At 41.7% G+C, this 27090-nt stretch overlaps 1 protein-coding gene across 1 annotated transcript in view; it reads left to right on the forward strand.

Annotated features, from left to right (window-relative positions):
* ptprua (protein tyrosine phosphatase receptor type Ua) overlaps positions 1–27090 on the forward strand; it is a gene marked incomplete at both ends in the record, with an annotated part of 279645 nt that overhangs the window by 51231 nt on the left and 201324 nt on the right. The window contains one exon of the mRNA XM_080045126.1: positions 25229–25357. Coding sequence (XP_079901252.1) covers positions 25229–25357 — 129 coding nt within the window. The remainder of the gene's footprint in view (positions 1–25228; positions 25358–27090) is intronic.

Consider the following 27090-nt stretch of genomic DNA (forward strand, 5'->3'; position numbering starts at 1 on the left):
TTTCCACTTGCCTGAGTCAGATGTGAGAGGTGTGAAGAAAAGCCTGATAACGGGAACACTTCCTTGCTTATTTGTACAGACTCCAGCTCTACAAGCCTACAGCTTCTTTTCCCTCTACCTCTGAATGAAAAGCCAAAGAACTGGTCAGTGGCCTCAGGAGAACGTTGTGCTGATGCTCTTTTTCATTAATGTCCAAGACGATCAAAAGCCACTTGCTTGTTTCTTCTTCTCTGCCTCGTCGCGTGTTCACTTACAAACACAAATGGAGCCCTCTCCTCGTAGGTTAGAGACACACACATACCTACACACACACACACACACACACACACACACACACACACACACACACACACACACACACACCACGTGTCTTGACTTTGCTTTGTCGGCTGGCTCTCATTCAGAGATGAGAGGGAGGCCAAGGCGGTTGGAAGAGCGAGGCTGATATGGATGATTAAAAGCCACAGAGGAAACAAGGGAATACAATGCTCTTGAAGATCAGTAATGTTCCTACGGTGGTGATTAAGAGGAGCCTTTTCAAACAGGCTAAACACAGTTTAAACCTGCTAACATTCCACTTTTGTCTGCAGTGTGAAAGCGCCGTGCAACATAGGGCTTTGTTAAAATATCGAAACAACAATACATCGTGACATCTCTTTTTGTGATATCTATATTATATCGTCAGCTCCAGAAATATATACTTATGAAAAAAGAAGTTCAGGGTTTGAAAGGGTTGTGAATGTAAATGTCGCAGCACGGTTAGTTGCCTCAGATTGCCAGATTTTATACTTGAATTAATTTTGTCCGCTGAATTATCAATTTAATTCAATGTGCTGTATTAAGACCACCCAGATCATACACAGCAACTTGTAGCTGTTTTTACATTTTCATTGAACCATGTGGAATGTATCGCAATATGCATCGTATCACAATGTATTGTGATATTGTGACCCGTGTGCCGTGATACGTATCATATGGCAAAGTCCTTGCCGATACCCAGCCGTAATGCAATAGGCATCCACTCCCGTGTCAAATCTCTCTGCAGAAGCCACAGGTATTCATCAGCCCCACCTGTGATCAGCATCAATTTGAACATCTCACCTGGATAATAATAATGAATAATAATAATTAATAATAATAATAATAATAATAATAATAATAATAATAATAATAATAATAATAATAATAATAATAATAATAATAATAATAATTCATTTTATTTGAGGATGCCATTCAAAGCACCCAAGGTCACGTTACAGGGCATAGTTAAAAGAACAAAACAACAATAATAAAAAACCAGAAGAAGACACATTTAAACAATTTACATAGGTGGGGTGAAATAGGTGATAGACAATGATTAGATGGAATATGCCAGTTTAAAAAGATGAGTTTTGAGATGGGACTTGAAAGTGGAAAGGGTGTCAGAATTATGGATGTCAGGTGGGAGGGCGTTCCAGAGGTGGGGTATAGACACCGCATTATCTGCTGGCGATCTGACTGGTCTCTGCCTGCACTGTTTAAAGAGTGTTTTAAAAAAAATCTGCGTCCACACGATCATTTTGGTGTGAAAAGGGTTTACTGAAACATGGCTCAAGGGGCATGCCGCATATCAGGCATACATTGAGCATTTTGTGGATCTGATCATTTCATTGAACAAGCCTTCATCTTGTGTCATCAGGATTGGGACGAAACAGAGACAGCGGGCTCCGGGAGTGGACAGGATTCAGGAGTAACGGTATTGTTCATCTGCCATGTGTTGCTACTTGGCCATTCATTATTTCAAAATACATGTGAAATGTCAGCAGAAATACATTTTTGCGTTAACTAATCATGTGCTTCTGCCACACTACAATATAGGCAAATTGTATTCCCTTTCTGTTGTTCAAAGAATGAACAGGAACCTAAACAAGTTTTATAGCAACATGTCCTGAGTAATCATGGCATCCAAAGACCTCTGTGTTGACACTTGTTGTTGGGAGCATTTAGATAAAGTAGTTGCATAAACTGTTAATATTGCACACATAAAAGGTCCAGGTCCATTTTTTATTTCCTGAACCCCATGAACAGCTAATCCAACCCTTTAGCATTACAAGCACAACATCCAAACACTAAAACACGTCTCTTCACTCCACAATGTAATTATCGGGCTAATGTTTTTACCACCACTGTTGCTTGATGTAATGTTAAGACTGCATGAGGCGTGGAAGCCAATCTGATCCCCCATTAAGAGGCTAAATGTTTAATGGGAGGTCACTCTCCGTGGTCTGCCCTCTGACACAGATGACCTGGGCAATGGAAGACTCATGGACGATCTGGTGCAGCATGATCTTTTATCACAGCTACCAACAAAAGGCTAGGTGTTAGCAAGATGCCCACCGACTCACCTTGATAAAAGGCACGGTGTCTCCAAAATACACACAAATACAGATCAGGGTTATCTCTGACAGAGCAGTGTGGGACTATTTAAACACTGTTCTTGGTCAGTCTTTCTGGTTTAATGTAGTTATTTAACGTTGAATTGGAAAAATAAATAAGTAAATAAACAAGGCGTCACTGCCAGTTGTTAACTGATGTTCAGTAGGGAGTGCAACTTTCCATGATGGTCCAATTTTATTTAAGCCACAGTGATACAACTATCATTTTGAGCACAACATTGTTCAATGAAAAAAAAGCCTGGGCCCTATATATATATATATATATATATATATATATATATATATATATATAGGCTATATATAAAGCACACTCATTGACAAACACATTATTGCTCCCAGTCAACCTGGGAACCGACGGTTATGTGGTTTGACTCCTTGAACTGCTGATTGGACATCACTTTGAGGTTACGTTTAATTTCCTTCTGTTTGGAGTTGTCGCCCCCTCCATCCTCCCTCCTCTTTATACGGCTGGATCCTGTGTTAAAGAGGCCAGATGTCAAGTGGTGTTAAACGAAGAACAAACTGATGCGTTGGCTCTGCCTGGATGCTGCTCCTTGTAAAATATTGGCAGCTGCTTGAGAGTGTGTGAATATTTAATGAGGATGGGATCTGGGGCTGTCAGGGGAAGGGGTGGTGGGGGCATCCCCAGTGGTCCAGCCCAAGTGATGGATGGAGAGCTTTAAAATATTATCTGAACAGCAGCTTAAGTATCATAATGGATATTACCACGTCGTTAACTTTCATTCCTTTGCTTTAATGCTCTATAGACCGACAAGTAGGCTTCTGCGCATGCCTGCACATATGCTACTGTGGTCGCCCCGTATATACACACATGCTCGCACAGGCTCTAGTTAACCTCTACACACTCCCAATTGCTCTCTTAACTCAGCCCAGATGGCATTGTGGGCTGTGGCGGGCACTGGCCTCTATATTGGCTACAATTAATATGCTGCACAAATTCCCAACCCCTTGTAATTCTTTACCCTGGCTCTACGGGCTTTTTCAACTCGTACGACCACAGCTAAGCACCTCATTATCAGCTTATCCTGGCCCTTGAAGGAGGCTATCATCTGTCGCGGTGTGTCCCGGAGGTAGTGGGGTGGTTAAAGTTGACATTGGCATTGCTGCTGCGGTTTCTGAGGGCCCCTGGGAAGGTTGAAGCCGGCCCACTGACCAGACGAGCGTTCCCCTGGCTGTGGTAAAGTTGGTAGAAACACTTGCCTCACCTCTTTGCTTACGGTTACGGGCACCTCAACCCCCCGTGCTGGGGTTGGGATGGCCCATGTGTGCTGACTTACACAAGCTATTGGGGTTAATATTAGCCACTCAAATGCCCCTCTGATGGGACCTCATGGGCAAAAACCATGTGTGAAAGTGTCCCATGTGGGTGACCCTTCAGATGAAAACAGTAAGGGCCTTGTCTGCTACCAGGGTGCCCCTATGTTCTTGATGTTGGCTCTAAGGTCAAACCAGAGGGGCACCTGAGCCGCTCAAATTCCCCATGTATGACCAACAAGTTAAATAAACTGGTTTAAATAAAGATTGTAATTTTACTACCTCGGGGGGTAGTAAGATTCCCGACACAATCAGTTCCGCCTCTCTGTATAAATGCGGCCAGCCTGTTGTTGCGGAACAGGGGGGCGTTTGACGTTCCATAGCCTACGTTCTAAACATGCGACCATGTTAGCAGTTGAAGGACGTGTATTTAACATTAACCACGGCGGCCTGATGTCCCGTAAAAATCACCAAATAAAAGGAACGGCGTATAATCTAGCTGGTCATAAGGTCCGCTGCTCAATCCAAACCCCCACGCTTCATTTTGCAGAGTGTATGAGTCTATTTCTGCCCAGGGGAAGTTGTACAATGGGAAAGCTAGGCTAAGCTAGGCTAGGCTAAGCTAGGCTGCGACCGGATCGCCGCCGCTATTATTATCCTAAGTCTGAGCGTATATCCACACTTTATTTCTGTCTACAATAACGTGACTTCACACACTGTGTGTATGTCTATGTGTATGTGTATGTCTGATTGGCAGATCACTGCCCTTACAAAGAGACTAGCTCACAGCCAACCTGTCACACAAACACACACACACAGACACAGACACAGACACAGAGGTGAAGCAGTGAGCTGCGGAGTGATTTTTGTCAGTTTGGTTAACAGTCCCAGAGATGTTGGACTCAGCGCGTAGCGAGATCAACTGGCACATCGTGGGGACAGTAACATACGGCCCTCTTACTGCAAGCTCCAGCACTTCTGCTCTCAATTCACCGGCCAGTGTTGTTGTTGTAAAGCAGCTGACCGGCGCGGCGCTAAATGTTTACGTCACACCTGACGCTGTTTACAAGCACCTCTTTCATTCCGGAGCGCTGTGTAAAAGGGGCTACTGATGCGCCAGCAGGCCGGCGTTGCCTGGTTCTGTGTAAATAACACAGAAGCAAGCAGCGCCAGCAGGCCGGCGTTGCCTGGTTCTGTGTAAATAACACAGAAGCAGGCAAGGACGGCAAATTGGTGTGATGTTGTTCCGTCAATATGCCGCAATCTCTGTGTAAAAGGGGCTACTGTAACATCTGATGAGTATCTGTCCATGCAGGGCTCCACTGGCACATCCGGGGCGGCAGTGTCGGGTGGGTAGGGAGATCGCCTCTGGAGTGCATGGTCGGTTCCAACCCCCGCCTACCCGCCTCATGTCGAAGTGTCCCTGGGCAAGACACTGAACCCCACATTGCTCCCGATGGTTCAGAAGGCGCCTTGCATGGCAGCTACTGCCATCGGTGTATGAGTGTGTGTATGAATGGGTGAATGTGGTAAGAAATGTAAAGCGCTTTGGGGCTGAGAAAATCGTCTAAAAAGTGCTGTATAAGTCAAGTCCATATACCATTTACATATGTGTGCTGCTGTTGTCTGGTGGAGTGCTGTAATCTTTGGAGCCACATAAAGTGCTTGTAATGGCGTCCGGAAAGGAACACGAGAGTCGAGGATATATTGAGAAATTGTGTCTTTTGGATTAATTTGTCCCACTAATTACACATGTGACTTAATAAGAGATTTTTACGCTTTGCAACACCGAATATTGTCAAGTTTTATGTGACTCTTGATGCCTTCAAAACCCAGAGATGATCCATCAGGAGGTTACTAAAGTACACTCATGTAAACCAACATAATGGGATGTGTTGCTTTTTATAAAAATTATAAGATACCAGAGGGAGCAGAAAGCTTTAAGCTTTATGTTTTTCTATTTCTCTTCGTGACACAAATAATAATTTTTCTATTTGTCTTTGGCTGCAACTGTGGAGAATTGGTTGGTACTGCATGGGTCTGAAAGGGAGGACATTAGTGTTGGGAAAGTTCACTTTCTACGTGAACTAGTTCAAAGTTCAGCTCACACAATTTAAAATGAACTAGTTCAGTTCATAGTTCATAATTCAAAATGTTGAACTAAGTTCACAGTCCAAAAATGAACTATTACATCGTTTTTTTTTTCAATATGTTGCTGCAAGATATTTTTTTCAAAATGATTGCCACAGCCCATATAGAACCACAGACAGCAATTATTGTATCAGCTTTAACACTGAAATTATGAGTCAGATTTAATCTTCGATTTTGAATCCTTATCCAAGCAGGGTTTACATTAGCATTGAGGGGACAGCCCTCAGAATACTGGCATTTACCCATTATTGCTTTAACGCTTTGTTGCTGCCCATTCAGTCCACACTAGAAGCCAGCTGCAGCTTTCACCCCAGTATACTGTATTCTCAAAAATATGAGGAAAAACTTGAATGTTTGAATGGTCTTTTTGATGAGGAATTGTTCAAACAAAAACAGGACAGTAGTCCTTAAGGTGCAAACGCTTTTCTATTTTAATAATTTTTCAAACCTGGAAACAATTCACATCAAATTCCATTTCAGTCCATACTAAAAAGGAGCCTAAAGAAAGCATTACTGGAAAAATATGCCTTCATTTTTGTGCCTCCATGCTTTGCATTTTGATGGGTGTTTTGTCCCCCCAACGGAACCTTGAAGGCAGCGCTGCCCCCCGCGGTTAGGGTTAGGGTTAGGGTTAGGGATAGGGCATGGGCATAGGGCCTTCCAGGCAGATTAGCCTTGCAGGCTATGTTGGGGGCACAAAAAAACCATCAAGCATTTTGATGACGCGTGCGACTCTGTGGTGGCTGGTGTGGCCAGATTGGGTGTTTTTCTGCTACATATTAAGGCCTGTTTACTCTGTGTTTTAGCGCGGTTTTCTATGGAAATCTGGCACTCTCTTGAACAATGAACTGAGCGCCATCCACAAACGCCAGAATGAACACGTTCACAATAACGTTCATCAGGCAGAAAACAGTCCGTTCAGTTCACGCGTGCCCTAAATATGAACAAGTTCATGAACGATCGTTCATTGAACACATTCAGACACAACACTGGAGGACATCCCGTGCACACCGCCGCCACGCGCTTTTCTTTCTGGTTCCAGCATCCATTGCTAACAATATTTTTCCTGAATTAGAAACCCTTTCCTTTTTTCTTTTCTTTTTAACTTTAGAAGCCTATATACTGTAACACAGCAGCACACCCTTAGCAGAGGCCTGAGCCCATTCCAAATAAATATTGTTTTTCCTCTTCTATCAGCTACTTCAATCCTCTTCTATTTTCCAGTCTTAAGAAATTGCATTATCTCATTGGACCATCAGACCTGTGACAGTGAGGCGTTGTGGGTTTGATCCTGGCCGTGCCTGAGTTGATCCCTGTCCACTTGGATATCCAAGCCTGAAAACCTACGTTCTACTCTGACTGTTTATTTTATTTTACACAGACCTCCGTTTCTTACTCTATGGCCAATTCATAGTGGCTCTCAGTTGACGCTAGCTGACCAATGATGATTTCTCTACCCGACCTGACTGAGCATTATAGTCTTGGCCTTTGAACCTCTCCCGCTTTTCACCAGTTGTTTTCTGACTTGTGAAAAAAAGTGCACTCATCCTTTGCCTGTTGAACTCTAACTCATAAACTCTCCATCAATTCAAAGGCTTCTTGCTGTGTGTCTTCTGTTTGGCAACAGCACCATACTCACGATTTAAAGTAAACTTTAAGGACTGCATAAACTCACAAAGCAGCTAGCTGGAGTGACATTTGCTACTCATTGAGCCCAACAGCTATAGATATGATGGCTTTTATATTAGAAGTCTGAGGTAGGATATATGAATTTGAGTGTTCATTTGAAAAGGTAAATGTGCCCTGTATATTTGCACCTGCTTTGTGCAGCACCTTTTGAGTACATATTTGAATTCAGAGGCTATTTGTGGTGAAATTAAGAATTACTACCTTCACTCTCTTTCTCACAGAAATGGAGGTTGCTCTAAATAAGTGCAGACATTCCCTGCCTTCCAATCCCCATACTTCCCTACTATTTAGTATTCAAGAAAAAGATTTATAATGTCCCAATACATGCACGTCAATTGTAGACTAGTATGATAAAATATATAAATGCCCAACTAACTCCAATAGCATTTTGGAGTATTCGTCTTTATTTTTGACATTTCTCGACATAATGAAAAAAAAATCTTCCTTATATAATTATTTTTCTCTCCTTTGGCCCTAAAACTCTTCTGTACTTTAGTATGTAGTGAAGTTAAAAGAAAGAGTATGTGATTTGGAACACAGGGATTATTTCCCCAGTGAGCTGCTGGAATTAAGCAGCTCACAAATGTCTTCCAAATGATTGATTGGGCAATTATATCTGCATGGTGGACATTTGGCTAATATTTCTGTTGTCATCATAATAATGGACAGCACGCGCACACAGCTTAAGCCTCTTATTACGAGTGCTCATTTTAAATGTATATGGTTCTGAAGGTGTAGCGCTGGCTGCTGCTTCTATAATGTGATGTAAAGCCTCTTGTTACTGAAAAACCCACTCAGTGTTTACCCCTGTATTACGGTTCTTACATATGCGTTTGAATTTGAAAACCTTTATGCCGCTGCTAAGAAGGATGCTTGGCACACGTGGGGGCTGAAAAGAATAAGAAGGAATAAGAAGACAGAGCGGCTTAGAGAAAAGGGGAAGTAAACCATGGCACTGGAAGGAAGGGATCAAGTGTTCCACAGGGCATGTGAATCAAAGCCTTGTCTTCTCTCCTCCGCACAGAGAGAGAGACAGACAGAGAGAGAGACAGAGAGAGAGAGAGAGAGAGAGAGAGAGAGAGAGAGAGAGAGACACACAGAGATACAGAGAGAGAGAGACAAGGAGATAGGTGTGAGCTGTAATTAAGTCGAGTGGGCGAAGACATTGCAGATGTGAAAGTGTGAATGCTGATTTTTTTGTGCTAACTAACAGCTACTTTTTGGCTTGTTTATTTCGCGGCATTTTTTTCCCCCACAGTTGGCTTTCAGAGTGCATATGCGCTGTGCATTGAACTTAGCAACAGTGCCAGGTGCTCTTGCTGTGCCTGCAGTGAAGGGGAGAATTATCTGGGCTAAAATGCATTAAAAACATCACATAGAGTTCCTTTGACAACCTGTGTAAGACATATGACAACAGGGAAAGACTGATTACAGTTTTTTTCATTCGCTAACCCACAGTGGGCACAACTGGAGCTCAATGTGCAAAACTCTAACTACAGTCTGCGCTACCAGCTAACAGTCACTGGAGCTGAACAGTTCACTTCACCTGCAAAACAGGCTACACTATGAACAGTCCTCATTGACATAACACACACACTGTCACTCAGAACACACTCAGACATCAAACTTGGCATAACTTTTGAATAATTTGAGTTACTTCACACAAATTATGTAATATTTTCTTTGAGGAAAGAGTGAAATTCTTTCAAATGAAATAGAAATGAAATATTTTATAACATGCCCGTCTTTTCAGGTAAACAAAAATAAATGAAAATCAGAAGTTTGCTTCAATAGATACATCTTTTTATTTTATATTTTATTGATAACATTTCCAAATGCAGTATTTATCTGTGCAAATATTCTTTAATTGTAATACAGAAATCAATTTCTGTAATGTTGTCATTTACTGTAATTGTGTGTTTGCTGGAAAATTCGTATTACAGATGCAACTTTAGATCTTTGCACCCTCTACCCTGCCTCTCAATGAGAGACCTTTCAGTGTTGCCCTTACTGTATTTCATCAGAAATTACAGCTCTATATCTTAAAAGTATTGTTGAGCTTTCCCTATATACTGTTTATATGTTCACTAACAAGTCTAAAACAAGACACCTTCTTAGTGTTTCAGTTGAAATTGCAATCCGCAGTGTTTGAAATGCACTAAGCTGAAATCCCTTCTGTTTTGAATGTATGGTTTACAGTTGTGGCAGCAGTGTGTTAGCATTTGAACAAAGTGCTGGAAATGCACAGTGTTGTGCAGGTTGCGGTTAAGCCATGAGATAAGTGTGTAGAGTTTTAAAAATTGTGTTTTAGCAATGAGAAACGATCTAGAGTTTGGTCCACATGAACTGCTGCTGTGCATAGTGTAGTTAGAGTTTTGCACATGTCGCTCCAGTTGTGTCCACTGTGGTTTAGCGATCGAACAAAAAAAACTGTAATCATGGCATCGAGTACCTGAACAATACACTGGAACGATCGCATCTGTAGGAAGATAATGCTTTACATGAAGGCCAAATATATGATTCAGAACATAAACATTAGCACGTCCACTAGAAAGCCCTGATAAGATTACCTTTCAACTGTACTATGTTCAGCACATTACTGGATAAGTATATTGAAGGGATCCTTATCTTTCACTCATGAATGCCTCATGAATATTGACTGTTGAACCTTTTCTTTATCTATTAATTATCTTTGTCATTCTCAAAAAGGAAGCATCACAAGTTCACATTCCGTTGTGTAAAGTAAATGTGATTTTCGACACTCTTTTTACACTCTAAAGTTCTGTACATTCACACATTTCTGGTACTTCCACTTTGTTCAAGTTTATCTTTTTAATGCTACTTTAAGCTATTCAACAGTGTTCCAAATATACAGTTAGAGTTGGAACGATGCTGCTAGTCCATTCATCAGTTAGCCAAGTCAACCATCAAGCGAACCTGTCATAACCTGTCTTATTCTAATCAGCTGAATATCTTTGTTCTTTGGACTGTAACCTGGACAAATCAAGACACTTGAGCACATTCCCTTGGACTGCTTCTCTGGTGTTTTATAATATACATGACTCATTGTAGGAGAGGGTTGGCAGGTTAAGCGGTTGAGTTCGCTTCACCGGCTACAACAATGAAATCCTACTTACATATTGATATATCATCAGTCATAACAATGCATTAATACATAATAGCAAAACACCCACAAGGGCAATATGAGTCATTGAAAACATTATATTTTTACATTTCACTTGAAGTGATATTTTTATATTACAGTGCTGCCACTTTAACTTGAAGAACTGTCACTGGTGGCTGAAATCTAATCCTTATCAGATATTTGTAACAGTAAAATGCTGCATGCTGAAGTTTAACCCTCTTTGTGCCAGGTCTGCAGGAGCCCACTGTGAGCACAAGCAGGGAGGTGTGCTGCAGTGTAGGCACGGGGCAGCAGCAGAGGAGTTAGGGCCTATGGAGCTGTGTGGGAGACAGAGTAGGGGAAAAAGGGGACGGTTGTCATCTGAACCCCTGCATCGCATCGATTTGTATTCTACCCCATACAGTGTGAAAGAATACATGATAACAATGTACTGAGCGTTCTCTTCTTGCGGCTGACTAGTGCAGAGAACAGCAGGCTTAGTACATGACATAGTCTGCAGCCGATACCAAGCACAGGAAGAAAGTCACCGATACATAACCCTCACAGTCTGTTTCATTTGTGGCTTCGCATGACCGCGTTAAGTCCGCCCGGAGCAATTCAAAAGAGTTGGTTTTATTTTTAACATTTGATTGCATGGTAATCGACATGAAAGCCGTCGGGCGGCCGCGGGTGGCTGTCGTGACATCATGCAAATCAGGCGAGTTGTGTAAATCCATGCGCGTCCATTAACCGTCGCTGCAGTGGTCCAGCAGACGATTGCGGGCGACTCTTGTCATGCTCTGCGTTTGGGTTTCAAGTCAAGTCAAACCTTTTGAAAATCATCACATCTTTATAGAGGCCGTTGGTTAATTGCGTGACTTCTAATTTGGCAAAAGGAAAAGTGAATTTAAGCGTGGCGACGGCTGCAATCTCCAATATGAATACATCACCGCTAAACAGAGATATAAAGCTTTCAAGTCATGCATTTAGGTCAGTTCCAGGAAATGAATATTCCTCTGTTGCAGGGGGATAAAAAAGACTTGACATCCACTTAAAACGGCTTTCAACATGAAGGGGAGAAGTGTCTCCTCCAGCACTCTAGATTAAATTCTCCTATGTAACAGCAGTTGAGTGTATCCGTCACACGCACGCACACACGCACGCACACACGCACGCACACACGCACACACACACACACACACACACCCTCTCCCTTAATTTCAACTTCATCAGTGAACAGGCCCCAGTGCCCTCAATGTAGGTACCAATGAAAAATCCACCGTCTCCTTAATTAGCGTGATTGGAGCCTCATCGGACAAGGTCTGTTTTTATTCATCAGCCTCCATTCACACAGCCCTCCCCTCATGGCATCTCTAACAATAGCATTAACTGCCTAAGCAGTTCTGATAGGTTCCAGAGCGAAGCACAAGATTGCGAGAGACGGAGCCCTGTAATAGATGTCTCTGTGGAGGAGGGGTGTGTGCGTGTGTGCGCGCGTGTGTGTGTGCATGTATGTGTGTGTGTTTGTAAAGATTAAATGAGAAAGGTGAGAGACTGCGCTAATGAGAAGTATCTGCTCTGTTCACATTGTGAATCTCTTTTTTCCTCCAAAATAAACTAGCTGTCAGATCATTTATCCACCGTCTCCACACTGACAAAGGGTGAAGTATATCTCTTAGCGAAAGCCTTCTTCTGTCTATCTGTTTTTCTGTCTGTCTTGTTGGTAGATAATGCAGTCACCTCTTTGATCTGGTTGTACATGTACCAGCTCCTTTACTGCAGTGTTGCCTAGATACTGTACTTCAGGAACAAAAGTGTGGAGACACAGATTTTTTTTCTAAACAGCCAACTTGCTTTCATTCAAAGCACTTCAAGTAATCAATGACCTTCATCAACCTCTATCACCAACTGTTGCAAATTATTTTCCAATTCTATGGTGCCACTCATTTGGCATGGCGTGTGTCCTATTAGACCCCATCAACTTGCTTTGTGCAAATCCATTGAATACCCTCTTTAAAGATACTACAAGATGTCAAAGAGCCTTATTGGCTATATAGAAAGTAGACTGGCCTGGGCCGGGCCCAGAGTCACACTCAGGGACCGGAACAGGAAATGCCCTGCAGTGACATTCTTTTCATATGCTCCCGACCCAACCGTAGAACAACTGAGGTCAATCCAACTTGATTTGTCTGATGGCCTTATAACACAGTCAATACATCTAAAAGATACACGGTTTATGATTTCTTGTGTTTAGGTGAGCATTTATTTTGTACTGAAAAACTGGGATAACTAAAAATGGGTTTTCAAAAGTAGGCTATATCTGCATCTTGAATTAAAGGTGAAGTAAGCGATTTATTTATGTGAATATAATTGTTAAATCGCTCTTTATTCATACAGTGATCACTTATATAGTGTGCGTGTTTCATATAGCCGATCTCTCAGTCACCCGCTCTGCATGTAATTTTTTCGGGGATCCCACTACTGATAACCAATCAGAAGAGAGAACGCTACAAACCGGCACCCGTCTCACTGCCGGTGCACGTGCAGAGCGACAGATGGGTGAATGTGTATGTGCCTACAATGGCGGAGCAGGTAAAAATCCCTTCGTTTTGATGGTTTTTATCATGTTTTATCACACTTATGGATCTGAGATGATGCTAGATAACTTGCTGCTTGAAGACAGCAGTGCATTAATGCGGTGACGTGGGGATGAGGGAGGGGACTGCTAACTGCAGTCACTGACAGGAAGTTAGCTAAACTGACCATTCCGCTTACTGAACCTTTAAATGTATTTGTTGATATTTTAATTGCTAGAATTGGTAGAAAAAGATTTCTGAGAAATTGTAACTTTAAATTCAGTTTCTGTATGCTCAAAAATGTCAGATTTGATAGTAAAAATCATTTGTTTCTGAGGATTCTGTCAAATGTTCTGGTGACGGTGGAAGTTTTTTTGGTGCGAGTGGTCGCCATCTTGTAACATGGCGGCCAGCTTGGATTTTCAAATGGCTAATTTTTTCCCCCCACAAACCTTGGCATTCAAAGTTTGGTGCTTGTATTACAATTTGAAATATTGTTTCACCTATCCCCTGCACTATAAGATTAGTGCAGAATGCAGTTGGATTAGATAGATGGATAGATAGATAGATAGATAGATAGATAGATAGATAGATAGATAGATAGATAGATAGATAGATAGATAGATAGATAGATAGATAGATAGAAAGAAAGAAAGAAAGAAAGAAAGAAAGAAAGAAAGAAAGAAAGAAAGAAAGAAAGAAACATGGATGTCCTTAACACATTCCATCCTCATTTAGTGGAGGTTCGTTGTAAGGTTTGTCTCAGGTTAGACAGCCGTATAGCCATTTCCAGAAGCACTTACTGTCTTGTTAAGGTCACAAGAGGACAGCGGTTCAGTCCATCAGTCATAGCCTGTGTCTGATATCTCCAGTCAAATCCCCACATCCTGATAAATGATGATGAATGACTGCAGCTGTAGAATGGACAAATACATTTTGATTGATCTCTCACTCCTTGCAGGTTATCACGGTTGGCAGTCTCAATAAAAATCCACCGCAGCCCTGTGTGTGTTTTCATTTAGTCACTGTCTGGTCAGTGATGGAATTATACTGGGGCTGTAGAGTGATGCATCGCTCCTATGATGTACTAATCCAACAGCTGTGGTGCGTCAAACAGTTGCAGGTTCACAATTAAATGTTTGTATAACAGACAAAGAATGAAAAATCAGTAAGATACCCTTTTGGTCAGATTTATAAGAAACCTGTGTATTGATGGTTCTCTGTGGCCATATTGTTGCATAGTCCTCAGTGAGTAGAAAAGGATTGATTGCCAATGCTGCATTAGTTAGGTCTTCCCTTACGCACAACCAGGATTATAAAAGATGAATCTTAATATTTTTTACTTTTTTGTACTTTTTGTCAGAGAAATGTGTACAAGATAACATTACATTTTAGAATCATACAAAATGTTTTCGAACCACACATATTGGAATGGAATATGTTATTTTTAATTTTTCATTAAATGCAGTGGTCTTGGACACATTCAGATAAAGATCTCAGCCTCTGGCTTTTTGCTTTGAAATAAAAACTATTTAGTGTACAGCAATTGTATTTAAATCCTCTTTACAACCATCTTCACAGACAAAGATTTAAAAAATGAGTGGATAAAATAATGCATCCAGTACAAAGACAAAGAATTATTCACTATAATAATTGCTCACACCAAGGCCATTGATTAATTGTGAGATTATGTTCACTACAACTGCCATGCACAGTATGTATTATTGACTTGCAACGTAATTGGATAACAAACCTTTTTCTCAGGTGCGCCGAGATCGTTTTCCGGCATGTGGAAGTGCCACGGCGACCACTGCCATACCATGGCTTGAGCCGTTCAGTAACGGTAAATGCCAGTCCAAAAGTGGTATTCTGCGACCGGCACGCCCCGCCTCCCCCCTATAATTTCACGACAGGTATTGCCTTTACGGCAGAGGCAGGTAAAGCTAAATATAGTTGGTCTTTATTGACACTATATCACAATATAACGCCGTAAATAAATGGATTTATTCATGTCTCTGGTCCTTTCCGTTGTAAGGATATGTGCGATCTGTTTGTTGTTGCTTTTGAAATGACAGATGCTTTATAAAACAGTCGGACTTGCTCCGGTCATGGTAGTTAGCCTAGCCTCCTGAGCAGGTCGATAACAGAGAATTAGCCCTGACTACAGAGGCAGGTTGCTATATATAGCAGGGGGTGACACTTTCGTCAAGTGCTCGCTTAGCTCAGCGGGTAGGGAGTTCATTTATGAAACAGTAGACCCGAGTTTGCGTCCCGCCCGGGTTGTTTCTTTGCATCTCTTGACTAGACATTTAGATTTTTTTCACTATATTTTATCAAGGTAGGTCTACAGGTTCCTATCGTTTAACACTGATTCAGTGTCATAAACCTTTTTGTACTATTTGTGTGACACTGTCACCTGCCATTTATACTAATAATAATACATTTAATCAATAGGCGCCTTTCAAGACACCCAAGGTCACCTTACAAAGCATAAAATTGTCATAAAATCATTAAAAACACGACATTGTGGAAAAACAAAACAACAAAACAAAATGATATAAATATGATAACTTCTACATATTTGGTCCAAAAACTTCAGAATCAATCAAGGATGCACACCTTCGGGATGAAAGGCGTGATTGCTGAGGTCAGCCTTATCAAAGTGTTTGCTTAGATAATTTTTAATCAGTAAATTCAGACATAGTAATGTGTTGTTTCTAATCACCATAGAATTTCCGACTCATGAAAGAAGACCCAGCCTGCCCACCACATTCACCATCGCCCCCTCCACTCCCAACCATCCTCCATAAATAAAGTGTCCTAAACTCCAGCTATCGCCTGTGTCTGTGTTCCATTTCCTACTGTCACCTGCCATTTATACTGGCACATACCATTTTTCCACTGACATGCCACTTTTGTAAAATGGTACTACCATTTCAGAATGGCACCTCCACTGACATGCCACTAATATTAATGGTATGTACCATTCCATACTGGCACCTACAGTTTTTCCACTGACATGCCACTCATATCCTGTGGTATTTGCCAGTTCATACTGGCAAATACCACTCAATTCAGCTGCAGAATCATTTTGATAACAAAATATATATGATTGGCAATACATGATGGAAGCATAAATTAACAATGTCAAAAGTGTGAAAGCTAAAATTCAAGTAAAATAAGTCAGAAATAATTGAATGAAGATGTGTGTAAACCGATCTGTGTAAAATTGCAATCAAATATATGAATAGAAAAAGGTTAAATTTAACTTAAAAATTTCAAAATGTACCCAAATGCAGAACACAGACACAGGAGATAGCTGGAGTTTAGGACACTTTATTTATGGAGGATGGTTGGGAGTGGAGGGGGCGATGGTGAATATGGTGGGCAGGCTGGGTCTTCTTTCATGAGTCGGAAATTCTATGGTGATTAGAAACAACACATTACTATGTCTGAATTTACTGATTAAAAATTATCTAAGCAAACACTGACCTCAGCAAGGCTGACCTCAGCAATCACGCCTTTCATCCCGAAGGTGTGCATCCTTGATTGATTCTGAAGTTTTTGGACCAAATATGTAGAAGTTATCATATTTATATCATTTTGTTTTGTTGTTTTGTTTAAGTTAAGTTAAGTTAAGTTAAGTTAAGTTAAATTAAGTTAAGTTAAGTTAAGTTAAGTTACTTTATTAGTCAATGGTTGGTTACATTGAAAGTTGTCTTTTCGCATATCCCCTCTCAAGTTACCACACTTCGGAGGGGGTCAGAGCGCAGGGTCAGCCGCAGTACAGCGCCCCTGGAGCAGTTTGGGGTTAAGTGTCTTGCTCAAGGACACAATGGTAGAGATGGTGGGCACCGTAGACGTAATACCAGCCTCTGCTAGTTTTACAACTAACACCCTCCTGTCCGGTGCCGGGGATCGAACCAGCGACCTCACGGTTACTGGTCGGCCACCTTTCCTCTAGGCCATCTTACCACCCCCTTTTTTTTTTTTTTTTTTTTTTAAAGTTAAGTTTTCCACAATGTCGTGTTTTTAATGATTTTATGACAATTTTATGCTTTGTAAGGTGACCTTTGGTGTCTTGAAAGGCGCCTATTGATTAAATGTATTATTATTAGTATAAATGGCAGGTGACAGTGTCACACAAATAGTACAAAAAGGTTTATGACACTGAATCAGTGTTAAACGATAGGAACCTGTAGACCTACCTTGATAAAATATAGAGAAAAAAATCTAAATGTCTAGTCAAGAGATGCAAAGAAACAACCCGGGCGGGACGCAAACTCGGGTCTACTGTTTCATAAATGAACTCCCTACCCGCTGAGCTAAGCGAGCACTTGACGAAAGTGTCACCCCCTGCTATATATAGCAACCTGCCTCTGTAGTCAGGGCTAATTCTCTGTTATCGATCTGCTCAGGAGGCTAGGCTAACTACCGTGAACGGAGCAAGTCCGACTGTTTTATAAAGCATCTGTCATTTCAAAAGCAACAACAAACAGATCGCACATATCCTTACAACGGAAAGGACCAGAGACATGAATAAATCCATTTATTTACGGCGTTATGTTGTGATATAGTGTCAATAAAGACCAACTATATTTAGCTTTACCTGCCTCTGCCGTAAAGGCAATACCTGTCGTGAAATTATAGGGGGGAGGCGGGGCGTGCCGGTCGCAGAATACCACTTTTGGACTGGCATTACCGTTACTGAACGGCTCAAGCCATGGTATGGCAGTGGTCGCCGTGGCACTTCCACATGCCGGAAAACGATCTCGGTGTCTCTCCTTTTTTTAGTGTTGCATTGTATCTTTCACATTTATTCCCATTATGAAAAACTGTACTGGATCTGCATTAAAGGCCTACTTCACCGGTTGGAATATGAAGGTGTATTGAACTCGGAGATCCTATGAAGTATAAATGTGCAAAAAAAAATTAAATCGGATCATCCTAGCCTGAGAAAAGGCAGAAAGAGTGTTTTATGGTCTCACTGTCTAACCCTACATTTCTCTTTCTGTGATGTCACCGGTGAAGTAGGCCTTTTATTTTGCCTGCTGTATGTGTGAGGTGCACATACAGTATTCTCTGTATGAGGATGTAAGAAAAAACGGCTTTTACAAATAGTATGATGATGGAAATGCTGTCAAACTGGACTGTTAGAGCTCAAACATTTCAGTGAGAAATACCAAATGCAAACAGAACTCTTGTTTGTTTACTGGAAAACTCCACAAGGCAGCTTTAATATGGGGAAGACATGTTTGTTTGTGTGATTGCATTATGTTTACATCTAGCCTTTGGTGCCCGTCAATCACTTCTAGTTGGCATAATGATGCCCTCAATGCAATTTAAGATTGGAAAATAATACAATTTGCTATATGATATGTTTCTGCCATATAATGGTCAAGTTTATAGACATCCAAGTATTGGCTCCATCTGACCTTGGTCTGAATACTGCATATCGATTTTGATATTTTTGTCAATCCAAACCCTATTAGTGTTGTTTTGCTGCTATAACACAGACACATGCGTATCCTCCTTAGCCTTCCCATGTACTGTGTCCTGTCTCCTTAGTACGTCGTATGAGAATGCAGTGGCTGTTATTAATGGCCCATGGAGAAGTATAGTGTTGGGATGTTACCTCTGCTTGCTCACTATTGATGAGCTGTACAGCTGTGCCTCCCCCCCCCACCACCACCATACACACACACACACACCCCACCCCCCCATACAGACACCTCCTCCACCCCCCCATGTAAGTAAACGTGTCAGCTCTGATGCATTGCCTGCTCACACTCAAATGCAAATCACACAGCAGCAGCTTTATCTCAAACCAAACAAGAGAGGCGGCAGAACATGGCGGATTCTCGGTCCCAAGAGAGCTGCAGTATCTGAGGGGCTGTGATTAGAAGGAGTGCTGCTGCCTATGCAGTGTTAGGTGGTCTGTCTGTCTGTCTGCGGAATCTGCCCCAATGCAATGGGAAATAAGCTGAATGGATTCTGCCGCATTATCGACACAGGAAGAAATTTCCTTTTCTCTTGCTCAGGTTTCACTCAGTCAAGTTAAAGGTTTAAAAAAAAAACGTAAGAGTAGATTAGCAGAAAGAATGGCACTCCGTGTCTGAAGGGAATAAATTAATCGTTATTAAAATAGTAATTTAGGAGAAGTAGTCCCAAACTTTAATTCAAACTTCCTAAGAGGAACTTTCAAATGTTTATGAAACATACATTTTTCCTCTAATTTTCCTATGTTACAGCAAACGAGACCATCAGTGAACATTTTTATTTATTCTTTTACATATTTATTATTATATGCATAAGACCAAACGATTTACGGCAGGCAGACCAGAACGTCTTGTGTTGATGAATGTTACTAATTCAAAGTGTACTTTGCGTCAACCTCGTCGTATTATCAAATTAATCTGACATGGTTTCTTGGAAAACAATAGCGCTTTTGTCCAAAGGGGCCGCCAAAATCAACCAAAACTAAGAGTTCCTCCTAGCCACTTTAAAGGTGCCAACACACTGCACTCCGCGGCGCGGCGAACGCAGGTTCCACGCCACGTGATCATATTGGGTCATATTGTGTCCGCCGCCCAACCAGAGTAGCCTTCTCTACTCTGGGGATATGCTGGCGCTGGTGGTAACCGGTGCTGAGAGCACCAGTCTGCTGTGCTGATTTACCCAAGCTAACCGGTGCTAACTTGGTTCATAAAGCAAAACTGATAACTGTACACAGCAGGCAACAGACACAGAGGCTATTCACAGAACTTATGGAGCAAACTGTGACTATTATGTTTTCATCCATCTTAATTTCCTCTGTCCGTCGTCCCGAAGTGAGTGACGTCGGGAGGAGCTCAACGCTGATTGGCTATCGCGGCGCGGCCGGCGGGAAAAAGTTCAATATTTTCAACTCCATTTGCGCGGCGGCACGCAAAATACATTGACTTTCTATGTAAACTCGCCACGCGGCGGTGTGCAGTGTGTTGGCACCTTAAGAAAGAAAACAGCATTTTCCCTTTGAAATATCAGGAAAGACAGAGGGCTATAGCAATCAACTTGATCATGAGAGAGGCAGTCCAAGCCAAGGGTATGTTTTTAATGGAGGTTTCAGTGTCATTTACACAGTACATGTTCTTCAAATGAGCAGTGGAAAGGGCAATCTCTCAGACTGGCAGCTGTCCATATAGTACACTGGCTGGAATTTATATTGGTTGCCTCTTACGCCCATGCACTATGTCAACACTGTTGTACCTGTGAGAGTAATTGCAAATGACTGTCCTTGTTAAATCTGTGTTTAGGTTTAAGCCCATCTGAGAACTGCAGTGGATCATGGGGAACAATAGACCCCTGTCCTCATCCCAGACGTCTTTGATTACCTCTTGCTTCTTTTTATACTGTAAAGCTTTTAGAGACAAAGGAAACAAAAAACTATTTTCCACCCATCACCAACATGCTATACACCCTCGGCATTGCTCTCTCTCTCTCTCTCTCTCTCTCTCTCTCTCTCTCTCTCTCTGCTTTGTCTTCTTTTGAAGGGCTCTTCACCCTGCCCACGGTTTCTGTCTCTCCCGCTCTAATTTATTTCTCCTTCTCCAGGATAAATGCTATGTAAGAGGCTTGTGTTTTCCTCTTCCTCTCCATCACAGTGTATTTATGATGCGCCTGCTGTGTGGGCGATTAGTCAGGGCCGTGGCGTTGGCTGTAGAAGCAGGGCCCGGGTTGGACAGTGGTACCTGCGGTTCCATCACAGGTCTGCTCTTCCTCCCATTACTCTCCCTCCAGGGCCTCTCTCCTCCAGGCTGCCCTCACAGCTACTTTGTTCAGCAGAGTTATGCTCTGGCCTGCTACCGCCTGACTTTGATGCTACACTAACATCGCTAATAGGATTCAAATCATTCCTGGTATTTTTTTTTAAAAAGGGATCTAAATCTATCAATCTAAACGGGTCGATTCACCCACATTACAAACTGCAAAAAAACATGTTTTCTCACATAACATTCATCTACCTTTTATTTGCCCATGTTGAGATCATTTCTTGGATGGTGTCACATTGCCCAAATGTTCTTTAAAAGTCACCTATGATGCAAAATGCAACTTTTCATCTTTATTTTTTAAACTTTAATATGGGTCCCCGGTGTGTCATAGGGACTCCCAAAGAATGACAAAAAAACAACCCTCTCTCTTTTTTCTTCACCTCCACCTTTCAGGAAACCTGTGTTTAAGAACCCCAGTCAGATGTCTCTCCCCTCATGACGTCATAAAGGAAGAAGCCACGCCCCCTACCAACGTAATTTGGCACTACCTTCACCTGTGAGCCTCACCACCAGACACCCCTGAATCTACCTGGCAGTTAGATTTAAACCAGCAGTTAGATTCAGAGCCAATCAGAGCAGACTGGGCATTGTGGAAGGCAGTGTTTAAAGAGACAGGCAATAAAACAGAGCGTGTTAGACAGAGATTGAAAAGAGGAGATTCAGCAATGGCACTGTGAGAAATATATAAGTTTTTTTTGGACATAACATCATGAAAACTGTTTCTATTAGAAAACCCAAATTACAATATTGAACCCTAACATTAGCAAAATGTGTTTGATTTAAATAAGAAAAGATATTCAGAAAATGATTAATATTGGGTTTTCCCCTCAGGATTCGGACATGTCATAGGGAAAGCCTCTGAAACCCTATCCAGACCATCACTAAAAGCCCTATTAACCAGGCTGACTTGTGTAGAGTCCCTCCACAACACACAGACAATTACCCTGATCAGCAGTCTCATTTGAAACTAGTCATAGGAAAAGAAAATGTTCTTTTTACGTGCTTGTGTGGAATCTGATGAAACACTGCAATGGACTGTGGATGGATGCTTTAAAGTGACTTGGATATGAGCCTGTGAAACCCAAAATAGATAGCACAAGTTCATGGCTGGGTTAACCTTATTTATAAGTCAGCAGGAAGTTAACATTCTCATTGGAACTTCTCACTTTGCCAGGTAGAATAAAAAGCTGAGAATGTGTTTGAGTTGAGACAGGGAGCCAAGCCAAACATAGATAGCACATTTCAGGCATGATATCGAAAAACAAGCCTGGGTGTGTTGTTTGGCCAAATGACCTCTTCTCCTACCCACTTTGCTCTCTTCCTGAAAGGCTTGTCAGCGGTGACAGCGTATTACTAAAGTTATCTGGGGCCCTGCTGTCCAGGTGTTATTGCTGCTCTGCATGGCGCCGCATTACTGGCAGACTGTGCCGAACACAGCACAGCGCTATCTCTGTCTCTGATAAGCAATTAGCATTCTCAAAGCGGCTTTTCTCTCACAATCAAGTTATTGTCGTGCGGAAATTGGAGCAATCTTAGTCCCCGAGTTGGGCCGGATTCCCCGTCGCTGCGATGAACACAAATAATTCATTCCCACGGGCGTTACAGCTTTAGCCTGTGGGACACTGACAGATTCAAAATCATTTCTATTAGTTTTTTTTTCAAGTGAACATCAAAATTAGACAAGCCCCAGCTTCTTGCACACACACAGATCAATAGGAATTCTGCATGATGCACATGGCTTATTCTAATGACATGGGCCTGCCCTCCTGCTGCCAAAAGAAGCTGATCTGGGCACTGGGGGAACGTGTGTAGGAAGGATGAGTCTTAATGAGGGGAATCATTGGAACGTGTCTGATGGTGACATTTCTTCCTGGAACTGGAGGGCTGTGGTTGAAAGGCAGGCCTTCACCGCGGGGCCTGCCCCCACAACCCAGCCCCCTTCTCATCCTCTGATAACCGGGCACAACGCAGCACAACAAGCAGCCCCTCACACAGGAAGCAATTAAAAAAACTCTGATCTGCTTACACACCCGGAAACACACTGTTGGCTGCAGGCTGCGGGGGGACGGTGGTGATATTTGTTTGTCAGCAGGAATGGCAAAAGACTTAGCACTGAAAGTAGTTTATTGCAACACACACTCTCAAAACTTATACATTAATAAAGAAAACAGATGGAGCTGCTGTTGCTGCTAAAAACAAGCAGCGTTGAGGGAGCAGGCCAAACGGGATGCTATTAAAGAGAAACTGGCACTGAGTCAGAGGAGCTCCTTCACACCAGCAGCACCGCTGCCAAGCTTTAACACGATCTGTTAGTCAGTGGGGTCATGGGACCGCACTGGGCTCAGGGCATTGGGAGTTAGGAGTGACATGTACTGTCAGAATCTGAACAAACTATTAAAAGGAAAACTAGGATTTGATCTGTTTTGCTCCATGAAGATGGCATTGTATTCTTAAAAGTAGGTTTTGAGATCTGGGAATGTGTTGAAAATACATTAAAGGTCACATTATATGCAAATGTTTAGGTGCAATATAGTAGACGGGTTTCGACTAGAAACTGTTTCATGGTGTAGTGTCCAAAAAAACCTTTACATTTTTCTCAGTTGCTATCCATTGTGGGATCTCCAATTTTCAGCCTCTGTCTGAATCGCATCGTTTTAGAGCCTGTCTCTTTAAACCCCACATTCCAACGAGCCCAATCTGCTCTGATTATCATCTAACTGCTGGTTATCTGGGGTTGTGCTTATCACGTTTGGGTGTAAGACTAAGTTAGGTTGGTAATGGCTTGCGTGGCTTCTCTAACTGGGGCTTTGGAACAGGCTTTCAGAAAGGTGGAGGTGGTGAAAAAGAGAGAGAGGGTTTTGGGAGTCTCTAGTCACACCGGAGACCCATAATAATGTTGAGAATAAAAATTTAACAAAATCCATTTAAATATGTCCAACTGCAAGAAATAAGCTAACAGAACAATACAACAATTTAGCCCAACTAGCTACCACTCTATTTGGAGGTAAAACTAAAAGCAATCACATGTGAAATATGGCTTGAAACCCAAACTTAGGCATAGGGAAAATATAAGTGCACACTTTTCTGGATACATTTTGCTAACCTGAATCTTAATACACAGCATCAGAGCTTTAGCACTCCAGTACTAATCAGATTGACAGAGCTTTTATATAAGCAGACTTTTTGACTTTTGTTAGCAGGGAAACTACAGGTGGAATCAAACGCATGAATGGTGTCCAGCAGTGATTGCTATGGAGCAATTATTGATTTTATGACTTACAGTTGTGTTTGACATGTCAAAATGTCCGTTGTTACAAAAGGTCTAATGAACTTTTAGTTTCATTCCGCAGTTCTCTCCCCTGCCATTAGTCAAAACCATCAAATGATTGATCAACAAAGGAAATAATCATTAACTTCAGTTTTATAAGGCCTAGTGTGTCTAAACAACGCGGGTGAATAGAAACCATCACTTTGCGAAAGAAGCCAAGTAGCTCACCTGGCACACATCTATACAAGAAAATAAATTGGTCCTCCCACGCCCAGACTACTAATTTTTAGATTTGACAAAGTGCACCCTGTTTTTTTTTGACCAATTTAACAAGAACACGCCATTTTTCACCGCCTCTACTTTGACAACCGAGCTGGTGACTTTAAAAGTCTGTGGTTTGTGTGATGATGGCAGAACAGTGACTGTAACCATTAGAGTTCCAGACAGGGTTGGGTCACCTTCAGCAGCTAAGAGCTGGGCTGTTGTTGTCCTCCATCATGTGAAGGACTCTCTCCCCCCTCACCGCTCTGGCACCGCTAGTCAAATTCTCCTCTGGCTATCTGGGCGACCTGTGGCTGCTGCTGTGTCGTTTTCACAGCACAGGGCTAATTGCACCAAATGGTGGTAGATTGTGTGGGAAAAGATGAGTTGGGCATCCAGTGCTTGTACCTCCCGGTGCCAACCATTAGCTGTAATTTACTTCATAGCTGCAAAGATTCCACATTTTACAGTGAGCCTGTGGCGATGTAACCGTAGAATAATTGCTCTGCTGTCCACGATACATTCCTTCAACAGTTGCCTAGTAGCATGTGGTAAATTAAGTGTACTAATAGTGCTAAGTTTCATGTTGTGTTCCATTTTGCCTCTTTGAAACCTGTTTTCCTCTTTCCTCGCCGTAGCTGGCTGCACCTTTGACGAGGACTCAGACCCTGGTCTGTGTGAATACAGACAGGGCCAAGAGGACGACTTTGACTGGCAGCTGATCAGGACCTACAACTGGCCACATCCCACCCCAGATCTACTACGAGGTAAAATTCAAAGCATGTTAAAGTTAAGGCTTTTATCTGCGCTATACCACACCACCATGGTGGTCAAAAATCTAATCTCTATAACAATCTATTGCTGCATATTTCATTTTCAGGCCACATTAGAACTTAAAAAGATGAATTGTCCTTGAAATTATGAGTTGAGTGAATGTCCTGCCGAACGTGCACTCAACTCCTTAAATTGGACTGCATTTATAAAGCGTGTTCATTCAAAGGGCTATATAACCATTTTTTCTTTGCCTCACATTCACAATTCCACGCACACACTCACACAATGTGCACCATGATGAAGGTTAGTATTGAATCTAGTCTCTTCCCCCATAAACAGGCTTTATCTTAAAAGGTTGCTAACTCTGGTAAGCAAATCCGACTCTAACATGTCAGTGTGACTGAACTGTTGTTGTTCATATTATATATATTAAGAACATTAAACTTGTTTCTTTTCTCACGTTCAGTAAACATTAGTTGTCATTATATTTTCACAACTTATGTGACATTTTGGAAATATTCAGTATAAAATATAATATGACATGAAGTGTGTTACTGCACCCATTGTGATATTTGTATAGAGATATTAACCGATTAAATAAGGCAACAAATTATATCAGTAAATACAGTTATCATGAAACTGAATGAATACATCACATTTAATAATAATGAGCAATAATAGTTTACATATTTTACTTTAATTACTACAAACATTTGTTTGATTTATATGTTTTACTAATCCATCCATATGATTATTAATATCTGTCCTCTTATCGATCTAATGTTAAACGTTTTAGGATTCCAGATATGGATCTGCCATTTTAAAGCACACCAGCTGTGGACTGAGTTCACATTAGACAGCTTGCATGCAATGACCAGCAACAGGTGGAAACAATTTTTGTAGCAAACATTTAGGGTGCTAATTTAAACGTGAGCAGTGGGAAGCTGCTCCATGTTTGTGGTTATGTACAATATGGGTTTCTATAATCAGCCATTATCATCACCTGTGTTACTGACTACTTGAGTCAAGGCAGGTTTGTTTTCACTGCTTTGTTTTCTCAACAATTCAAATCACTTTAAATGAGGCATAACAGGCATTAAGATAGGATATAAATAAAAAAACACAAGATAATTAAAAACATACATTCAAATAAGCTCTTTATGTAAACCAAATTTGCGCCATTCACAGTCTCGCACTTTTCCAATGTTGGAATAGCTCCAATATATTCCCATGTCACACTCCTCCATGTAACAGCTGGCCTTTGCTGGGCCTTTCAACTGTGGCCAACTGTGGCAGCTGTTAACACTATTGCCTTTAAACATAATTGGAAGACACGTCGTACAAATGCACTTGTGCACCTATCACATGACCGCACGCGCATATAAGCCTCGTTTGAGATGTCGCCGTCTTGCTAAAACCTGCGCAATTATAATGCTTGGCTTGCTGAGCGCTCAGCAAGACGCGCGTCATAGTTGCGCCGGTCTGAGCAAGACGGCTCCAAGTCGAACGAGGCTATAGAGTCCTTATGTGTGTGAGTCATGATATTATGAGCAATATGGAAGTGTACATGTTGCCAAGGGAATAGGTGTTAGTAGAGAAAGAGAACGTTTTCTTGCATTTAATGAGCCAGTCGGATTGCCAGACACTCATCTTATGTTTGCAGTCAAGTTCTGGCAGGAGGCATTAGGGGATTCATATTTTGTAAAAACAAATATGAACCAGAGAC

The sequence above is a fragment of the Ammodytes marinus genome (genome assembly GCF_949987685.1).
Source record: "Ammodytes marinus genome assembly, chromosome: 17".
NCBI classification, from domain to species: domain Eukaryota; kingdom Metazoa; phylum Chordata; class Actinopteri; order Uranoscopiformes; family Ammodytidae; genus Ammodytes; species Ammodytes marinus.